Genomic DNA, 10852 nt, shown 5'->3' with positions numbered 1-10852 from the left:
CGGTTGCGAGTAAATGCTGCATGTTGTACACAGTCAATAACAGCTGTATGTTGATGTAGATCTCGGTACATTCCCACATCGGTTGCGAGTAAATGCTGCATGTTGTACACAGTCACTAACAGCTGTATGTTGATGTAGATCTCGGTACATTCCCACATCGGTTGCGAGTAAATGCTGCATGTTGTACACAGTCAATAACAGCTGTATGTTGATGTAGATCTCGGTACATTCCCACATCGGTTGCGAGTAAATGCTGCATGTTGTACACAGTCACTAACAGCTGTATGTTGATGTAGATCTCGGTACATTCCCACATCGGTTGCGAGTAAATGCTGCATGTTGTACACAGTCACTAACAGCTGTATGTTGATGTAGATCTCGGTACATTCCCACATCGGTTGCGAGTAAATGCTGCATGTTGTACACAGTCACTAACAGCTGTATGTTGATGTAGATCTCGGTACATTCCCACATCGGTTGCGAGTAAATGCTGCATGTTGTACACAGTCACTAACAGCTGTATGTTGATGTAGATCTCGGTACATTCCCACATCGGTTGCGAGTAAATGCTGCATGTTGTACACAGTCACTAACAGCTGTATGTTGATGTAGATCTCGGTACATTCCCACATCGGTTGCGAGTAAATGCTGCATGTTGTACACAGTCACTAACAGCTGTATGTTGATGTAAATCTCGGTACATTCCCACATCGGTTGCGAGTAAATGCTGCATGTTGTACACAGTCACTAACAGCTGTATGTTGATGTAGATCTCGGTACATTCCCACATCGGTTGCGAGTAAATGCTGCATGTTGTACACAGTCACTAACAGCTGTATGTTGATGTAGATCTCGGTACATTCCCACACCGGTTGCGAGTAAATGCTGCATGTTGTACACAGTCACTAACAGCTGTATGTTGATGTAGATCTCGGTACATTCCCACATCGGTTGCGAGTAAATGCTGCATGTTGTACACAGTCAATAACAGCTGTATGTTGATGTAGATCTCGGTACATTCCCACATCGGTTGCGAGTAAATGCTGCATGTTGTACACAGTCACTAACAGCTGTATGTTGATGTAGATCTCGGTACATTCCCACATCGGTTGCGAGTAAATGCTGCATGTTGTACACAGTCAATAACAGCTGTATGTTGATGTAGATCTCGGTACATTCCCACATCGGCTGCGAGTAAATGCTGCATGTTGTACACAGTCAATAACAGCTGTATGTTGATGTAGATCTCGGTACATTCCCACATCGGTTGCGAGTAAATGCTGCATGTTGTACACAGTCACTAACAGCTGTATGTTGATGTAGATCTCGGTACATTCCCACATCGGTTGCGAGTAAATGCTGCATGTTGTACACAGTCAATAACAGCTGTATGTTGATGTAGATCTCGGTACATTCCCACATCGGTTGCGAGTAAATGCTGCATGTTGTACACAGTCAATAACAGCTGTATGTTGATGTAGATCTCGGTACATTCCCACATCGGTTGCGAGTAAATGCTGCATGTTGTACACAGTCAATAACAGCTGTATGTTGATGTAGATCTCGGTACATTCCCACATCGGCTGCGAGTAAATGCTGCATGTTGTACACAGTCACTAACAGCTGTATGTTGATGTAGATCTCGGTACATTCCCACATCGGTTGCGAGTAAATGCTGCATGTTGTACACAGTCACTAACAGCTGTATGTTGATGTAGATCTCGGTACATTCCCACATCGGTTGCGAGTAAATGCTGCATGTTGTACACAGTCACTAACAGCTGTACGTTGATGTAGATCTCGGTACATTCCCACATCGGTTGCGAGTAAATGCTGCATGTTGTACACAGTCACTAACAGCTGTATGTTGATGTAGATCTCGGTACATTCCCACATCGGTTGCGAGTAAATGCTGCATGTTGTACACAGTCACTAACAGCTGTATGTTGATGTAGAACTCGGTACATTCACACCTCCGGTACCTATTGTATGCTGTACAAACACAGTAATTCACACATTGTGTTGATGTGGGTAACAATATTATTCATGGTATTATCTTTGCTTATTATTTTGTTAGGCCAGGTAAATGAACACGCGTAGCACGTGCATCTCATGTTTTTTTTTGTGGAAAGCGGGTACTTATGACATCGAGGGTGTTGATTGGCTGACTCAATTATCTGGTAAACGCAACTTTATTGATTTTCAAAGATACGGTGAGATGCCTATCGACAGTTGAGTTTTCTTTATTTTAAATAACTTTAAATCGAAATTATTTTTTAAAACATTAAACTATGTGGAAGTTGTTAATATGGGACAGACACGCCAAGGATATAAATGATTTCAATGAATTTATCAAAAATGAGAAGGTCAGGTTTGTTGACCTGGATACGACTGATGGTGTGTATTGGCCTATTCAAAAAGAATTTTATTAATGTCATTTTCCATGACGCCCTCTACATATTCTGGGTCTTACCATGGATGGACCTCTGTGTCAAAACCACGAGCATGGCGAAGACGGTAATACAAGGATCGAGACACTCCATCATTTCGCTAAGGATACTGTGTTTGTGCCCCAAACGGACATCCACTGACAATGTGTTGGACAGCCTCATTCAATTCATAACCTACATTACATATTCACTCTTTGATGTAACATCACACATTGGGGGTTTCGAGAGAGGAGTGACCGGTCCGGAGCAACAAACTATCTATTTTACTTTTTAGGCAAGACGACTTCAACCAAGCAAGTGCTCTGCTGGGTTGTTGATCTTCTCAACACACTGCACATAAACTCGATGCAGAGAGCCTTGCCTTAAGAAACCGAACTTGTGCCCATTTGATGTTGAACCAATGTCGTATATAGGGCAGGTTGTCAAATTTGAAAATGTAAAAAAGAAAGAGAAATACGACAGAGAGGCAGATGGCTGATGGCGGGACAGATGTAGGATAGGTAAATATATATATATATGTAAATACACCTCTGAAACGGTCTGGTTTCGTGTACGTGGTAATGGGTCTGTTTGTTTTTGTGCAATAGGTTGCGTGCCGGGCGGCGGTCGTGGGTGTCGGTAAACACTGTCAGGAGTGTTAGTCAGTAAAAACAGGTAAAGTGAGTCTGAGTGCAAACATGGACTACACTACTGTGTAGACATCCACCTCCACACAGGGCTGGCCCTGCGTGGCCTACAACACCTACACGCGGGGGCGCCCTAGTTTTCTTGTAAAGCCAGAGTTTTTATAGCGTAGCCCCTGCCTCGCTTTCATTACAGGTGCGCAACTCGTGATGAACTCACAATACCATTTAGAAAGTGGTCAAATGTAACAAATGTTATATTTGGGATAACACTTTATTAGGAAAGTACAGATACAAATGCGTTAAATCGCTGACTTTCTGTGCTGGCGATAAGGTGCCTCACTCTGGCAGTGTGGGTTCGTATCCCGGATGCGACTACGAGACTATCCCAAACATAACATTTGTTACACGTGATGTAATAGAGAGTGGATGGGTTTTGAGTGCGTGCGTGCGTGCGTGCGTGCGTGCGTGCGTGCGTGCGTGCGTGCGTGCGTGCGTGCGTGCGTGCGTGCGTGCGTGCGTGCGTGCGTGAGATGTCGGCAATAGTATCGTGATGGACTGATAGCATTATTGGAAACGCCTCGAAATGATCAGAGGTAAGAGGATTGTGAAGAATAAATCCTGATTCTTGGTTTGTCCTACTTCACATTCCTCCCGCCCTGACACGCAGTGATATAGCGTAAACAGCAGTGTCTGTTGTTGTTTTTATTTGTTTGTTTGCTACTGAACGGCGTCCTGTAAATATTCAAGTCTGAAGCAATATTTCCAGGTGTATGACGGCGGTCTGCAGATAACTAACTCAACAATATTCCAGGTGTATGACTGCGGTCTGCAGATAACTAACTCAACAATATTCCAGGTGTATGACGGCGGTCTGCAGATAACTAACTCAGCAATATTCGAGGTGTATGACGGCGCTCTGCAGATATCTAACTCAACAATATTCCAGGTGTATGACGGCGGTCTGCAGATAACTAAGTCAGCCTGTATACAGTTGGTAGATTGAGATGAACTGGCGTGGAGAAGCCTGTTATGTAAAATCACTGCCTCCTACCTGTATCTATGCTTGTCAACCATACGCTGTACATCACTTGCTTGATAATGGTCGCTCCTAATTGTAATAAAGAAGTTGTCCATCCGTATATCTCATCCTTACTTAATGTATCACATGTCCATCTGTTACGTGTTATGGGTATGAAGTACTCTCGTCTCCACATTGTCATATTAATGTATAGAAACGTCTGTGGTCAACACGAACTGACATCAATGATGTGTGGTACTCTCGTCTGTACATTGTCGTATTAATGTATAGAAACGTCTGTGGTCAACACGTACTGACATCAATGATGTGTAGTACTCTCGTCTCTACATTGTCATATTAATGTATAGAAACGTCTGTGGTCAACACGTACTGACATCAATGATGTGTAGGACTCTCGACTCTACATTGTCATATTAATGTATAGAAACGTCTGTGGTCAACACGTACTGACATCAATGATGTGTAGTACTCTCGTCTCTACATTGTCATATTAATGTATAGAAACGTCTGTGGTCAACACGTACTGACATCAATGATGTGTAGTACTCTCGTCTCTACATTGTCATATTAATGTATAGAAACATCTGTGGTCAACACGTACTGACATCAATGATGTGTAGGACTCTCGTCTGTACATTGTCATATTAATGTATAGAAACGTCTGTGGTCAACACGTACTGACATCAATGATGTGTAGGACTCTCGTCTGTACATTGTCATATTAATGTATAGAAACGTCTGTGGTCAACACGTACTGACATCAATGATGTGTAGGACTCTCGTCTCTACATTGTCATATTAATGTATAGAAACGTCTGTGGTCAACACGTACTGTCATCAATGATGTGTAGTACTCTCGTCTCTACATTGTCATATTAATGTATGGAAACGTCTGTGGTCAACACGTACTGACATCAATGATATGTAGTACTCTCGACTGTACATTGTCATATTAATGTATAGAAACGTCTGTGGTCAACACGTACTGACATCAATGATGTGTAGGACTCTCGTCTCTACATTGTCATATTAATGTATAGAAACGTCTGTGGTCAACACGTACTGACATCAATGATGTGTAGTACTCTCGTCTCTACATTGTCATATTAATGTATAGAAACGTCTGTGGTCAACACGTACTGACATCAATGATGTGTAGTACTCTCGTCTCTACATTGTCATATTAATGTATAGAAACGTCTGTGGTCAACACGTACTGACATCAATGATGTGTAGGACTCTCGTCTCTACATTGTCATATTAATGTATAGAAACGTCTGTGGTCAACACGTACTGACATCAATGATGTGTAGTACTCTCGTCTCTACATTCTCATATTAATGTATAGAAACGTCTGTGGTCAACACGTACTGACATCAATGATGTGTAGGACTCTCGTCTCTACATTGTCATATTAATGTATAGAAACGTCTGTGGTCAACACGTACTGACATCAATGATGTGTAGTACTCTCGTCTCTACATTCTCATATTAATGTATAGAAACGTCTGTGGTCAACACGTACTGACATCAATGATGTGTAGGACTCTCGTCTCTACATTGTCATATTAATGTATAGAAACGTCTGTGGTCAACACGTACTGACATCAATGATGTGTAGGACTCTCGTCTCTACATTGTCATATTAATGTATAGAAACGTCTGTGGTCAACACGTACTGACATCAATGATGTGTAGGACTCTCGTCTCTACATTGTCATATTGATGTATAGAAACGTCTGTGGTCAACACGTACTGACATCAATGATGTGTAGGACTCTCGTCTGTACATTGTCATATTAATGTATGGAAACGTCTGTGGTCAACACGTACTGACATCAATGATGTGTAGTACTCTCGTCTGTACATTGTCATATTAATTTATGGAAACGTGTGTGGTCAACACGTACTGACATCAATGATGTGTAGGACTCTCGTCTGTACATTGTCATATTAATGTATAGAAACGTCTGTGGTCAACACGTACTGACATCAATGATATGTAGTACTCTCGACTGTACATTGTCATATTAATGTATAGAAACGTCTGTGGTCAACACGTACTGACATCAATGATGTGTAGGACTCTCGTCTGTACATTGTCATATTAATGTATAGAAACGTCTGTGGTCAACACGTACTTAAATCAATGATGTGTAGTACTCTCGTCTCTACATTGTCATATTAATGTATAGAAACGTCTGTGGTCAACACGTACTGGCATCAATTATGTGTAGGACTCTCGTCTCTACATTGTCATATTAATGTATAGAAACGTCTGTGGTCAACACGTACTGACATCAATGATGTGTAGTACTCTCGTCTCTACATTGTCATATTAATGTATAGAAACGTCTGTGGTCAACACGTACTGACATCAATGATGTGTAGTACTCTCGTCTCTACATTGTCATATTAATGTATAGAAACGTCTGTGGTCAACACGTACTGACATCAATGATGTGTAGGACTCTCGTCTCTACATTGTCATATTAATGTATAGAAACGTCTGTGGTCAACACGTACTGACATCAATGATGTGTAGGACTCTCGTCTCTACATTGTCATATTAATGTATAGAAACGTCTGTGGTCAACACGTACTGACATCAATGATGTGTAGGACTCTCGTCTGTACATTGTCATATTGATGTATAGAAACGTCTGTGGTCAACACGTACTGACATCAATGATGTGTAGGACTCTCGTCTGTACATTGTCATATTAATGTATAGAAACGTCTGTGGTCAACACGTACTGACATCAATGATGTGTAGGACTCTCGTCTCTACATTGTCATATTAATGTATAGAAACGTCTGTGGTCAACACGTACTGACATCAATGATGTGTATTACTCTCGTCTGTACATTGTCATATTAATGTATAGAAACGTCTGTGGTCTACGCGTACTGACATCAACGATGAAGAACAGAGAAAGTTGTATAAAATCACGTGATTTACAAAATATACAGTTATGATACAAGTTAATCGTCAGATATAATCATCATTCATACGTCATGTACGCAGTAAATATATATACATTAATAAACATACTTGTGCTGGTGTTGGCAACCACATACTGCATAGACGTAGGATATATAACTATGTCATACACACCATACCTCCACTCTAGATGTCATACACGATATATATATATATCTGATAAATAACATATTGCAGGTATACATAAACTATCATTGTCCGCATAGGGAACGAGTGTAGATTCCTCCTCGCCACCAGGTGCCAACATCCCGTAACGAGACAGACAGGACACGGAATCCGTTTAGAGTCGTTGCTCCGCGTGTTTCCGCATCAAGTCGGGATTCACTGCATACGTTCTGTCTGACCAGCACACACAATTTGGGCTTCTGCCAGTGTGCGCGGTCCTTTGTTATATGCATTAGTGTTTGGGGGGAAATCTTCCCTTTTTGAAACAACAGAAGCCGTCTGGAATATATTGAACATCTACAATACAGGTGTGTCTGATCCTGGTGTGTCTGATCCTGGTTGGCTGATCCTGGTGTGTCTGATCCTGGTGTGTCTGATCCTGGTGTGTCTGATCCTGGGTTGTCTGATCCTGGGTTGTCTGATCCTGGTGTGTCTGATCCTGGTGTGTCTGATCCTGGTGTGTCTGATCCTGGTGTGTCTGATCCTGGTGTGTCTGATCCTGGGTTGTCTGATCCTGGTGTGTCTGATCCTGGTGTGTCTGATCCTGGGTTGTCTGATCCTGGTGTGTCTGATCCTGGTGTGTCTGATCCTGGTGTGTCTGATCCTGGTGTGTCTGATCCTGGTTGGCTGATCCTGGGTTGTCTGATCCTGGTGTGTCTGATCCTGGTGTGTCTGATCCTGGGGTCAGTCGGAGCCCAACCCGCTGTCCCTCTCCCCACGTACTATTGCTTGCACGCGCTCGTCCGCCCGCATCCATTCCTCATCCTCTGGATCCAGAATCTCACTGGATTCAAACCCGGAACAACTGCTGGTGGTGGACCCGCGCCTTGTCGCCACTCCACTCTTCCCTTCGACACACCCTGGGAGCAGACCGTTCATCCCCCCGGGGGCCTCCTCTGACCCCTTCTCGCCACGTTTCTCTTGAAGTTGCGTGTGCTGCTGGCGCATTTGCCTGCCCCTGTTTGCTCTCCAGTCTCTATAAGCGACATGGAAGGCTCGGGACAACACGAGAGCCATGGCCCGGGCTGTCTCGCGGCTGCCACACAGCACGGCATGACACTCCAGGCGGCGCACCCCCGGTACTTTCCAGATCCAGCAGAACACCCGCTCCTCCGCTATCTTGTCGGCGTTGCAGAACGTGATGTTCTCAATACCAAACTTCTTACCTTCCTCCTTCTTGTGGTCCTTCAGTACAATCCCAGACGCACTTATCACCATTAACACTTTCTTCAGATGGCGCTCCGACGGTGAGTTATCCCAGAGTTTCTGAACCGGTATTATGGCACATCCTTTCCCGTTTGCTGTGAACGTTTCCACATTTCCCAGATACCTCGCCTCGAACATAGGGTCCTTCTCTGTGATCGTAGCACTGTGTTTTTTCCTCCCGAACATTCTTCACTAAACTCAAATACTCCCGTGAAACAAACAAATGAGACTCTTAGCTCGACTCCTTGTCTACATGCCTGACTGGCGGACGACACACGATAGCCGATATATCCCGACTTGTCAATAAACATCCAGGGAAACACCAGCAGTAATTCTCACTTGAACCAGGTAAGACAGGTATTCCAGAAATGAGATTGCATGTGTCAGTCACAGTCCGGGATGAGCCGACGGATCGATCCTCGCGGTCCACACACGTCATGTGACAGACGAGCTTACATACACAGGGGAGACAACTCCGTCAGCTCAACAGGTGTCGTCTGCTTGTCAACAGTCGTGCTACTTGATGTCCTGCTGTGGATTTGAGGCGTGTCTCTGTCAACACGGTCTTCCCCAGGACTTACAGTAGAATGTGCGATGTCCCATAATACTGCGTGAAACTAGAAACGAGCAGGTGAAACATAATTGTATTTCATTAATGAAATCACGAAGAAACCGTTTGTAACTATTTTACTAGGGTATGCTGGAATGTCGTGACGATCAGCGGGCACTGATGAATAAGCACAATTCCTATAAGTCATTGTCAGTGCTGTGTGGACTGACACTGTGGTGTTGCAGGGGAGTCACCTTGAGTTCCTCTGTAACCATAGTAACAAGGTTCTGTGTCCAGCGGTTATAGGGTGTGCATTATTTCCAAATGTTGAACCTATTTTAATCATAATTTGCTCTCATCAAAATATCAGTGTTGGTTGTCATTTCTCAGGAATCCTTATTTACAAATATTATGATCACTAAACAAACCAGAAATAAACTAAAAATAGCATCAAACATATGAAAAGGGGAACCATTTAGTATTTTCATAATGCACACTGCACACCTTGATTAAAACAATTATTTATCATTATGCTCAGTGCACACCTTGATTAAAACAATTATTAATCAAAATACTCAGTGCACACCTTAGTAGTATATAGTGAGGGCCTCACTATATACTACTCACCTTGTTTAAAACAATTATTTATCATAATGTTCAGTGCACACTTTGTTTAAAACAATTATTTATCATAATAGTCAGTGCACACCTTGATTAAAACAATTATTTATCATAATGCTCAGTGCACACCTTGATGTATGTTTATAGTGATACATAACTTAATACACTGCCAATGCGGTGAATATATAGTTAGGTATGTTTATAGTGATACATAACTTAATACACTGCCAATGCGGTTAATATATAGTTAGGTATGTTTATAGTGATACATATCTTAATACACTGCCAATGCGGTTAATATATAGTTAGGTATGGTTACAGTGATACATATCTTTATACACTGCCACTGTGGTTGATATATAGTGAGGTATGTTTATAGTGATACATATCTTAATACACTGCCAATGCGGTTAATATATAGTTAGGTATGTTTATAGTGATACATATCTTAATACACTGCCAATGCGGTTAATATATAGTTAGGTATGTTTATAGTGATACATATCTTAATACACTGCCAATGCGGTTAATATATAGTTAGGTATGTTTATAGTGATACATATCTTAATACACTGCCAATGCGGTTAATATATAGTTAGGTATGTTTATAGTGATACATATCTTAATACACTGCCACTGTGGTTGATATATAGTGAGGTATGTTTATAGTGATTCATATCTTAATACACTGCCAATGCGGTTAATATATAGTTAGGTATGTTTATAGTGATACATATCTTAATACACTGCCAATGCGGTTAATATATAATTAGGTATGTTTATAGTGATACATATCTTAATACACTGCCAATGCGGTTAATATATAGTTAGGTATGTTTATAGTGATACATATCTTAATACACTGCCAATGCGGTTAATATATAGTTAGGTATGTTTATAGTGATACATATCTTAATACACTGCCGCTGTGGTTGATATATATAGTGAGGTATGTTCATAGTGATACTTATCTTAATACACTTGTACTCATCTGTGGCTGATAGATAGTTAGGTATGTTTATAGTGATACATATCTTAATACACTTCTACTCATCGGTGGCTGATAGATAGTTAGGTATGTTTATAGTGATACATATCTTAATACACTTCTACTCATCTGTGGCTGATAGATAGTTAATTATGTTTTTAGTGATACATATCTTAATACATTGCTACTGATAGTCGATCTAT

At 41.6% G+C, this 10852-nt stretch overlaps 1 protein-coding gene across 1 annotated transcript; it reads right to left on the bottom strand.

The window, feature by feature from the left end:
- Positions 1-7065: 7065 nt before the first annotated feature.
- Positions 7066-8924, bottom strand: LOC124124169 (protein FAM43A-like). The gene is made up of 2 exons (XM_048386881.1): positions 7904-8924; positions 7066-7768 (listed from the first exon to the last, which is right to left on the bottom strand). The coding sequence occupies exon 1, from the start codon at positions 8674-8676 to the stop codon at positions 7969-7971; it is 708 nt and encodes a 235-aa protein (XP_048242838.1). The 5' UTR covers positions 8677-8924; the 3' UTR covers positions 7066-7768; positions 7904-7968.
- Positions 8925-10852: the final 1928 nt, after the last annotated feature.

Source organism: Haliotis rufescens, unplaced genomic scaffold (genome assembly GCF_023055435.1).
Source record: "Haliotis rufescens isolate VD_foot unplaced genomic scaffold, xgHalRufe1.0.p SCAF_61, whole genome shotgun sequence".
Taxonomy (NCBI): Eukaryota; Metazoa; Mollusca; class Gastropoda; order Lepetellida; family Haliotidae; genus Haliotis; species Haliotis rufescens.
Note: the sequence above shows the minus strand (reverse complement) of the source record. Positions and strands in the feature narration are given on the sequence as shown.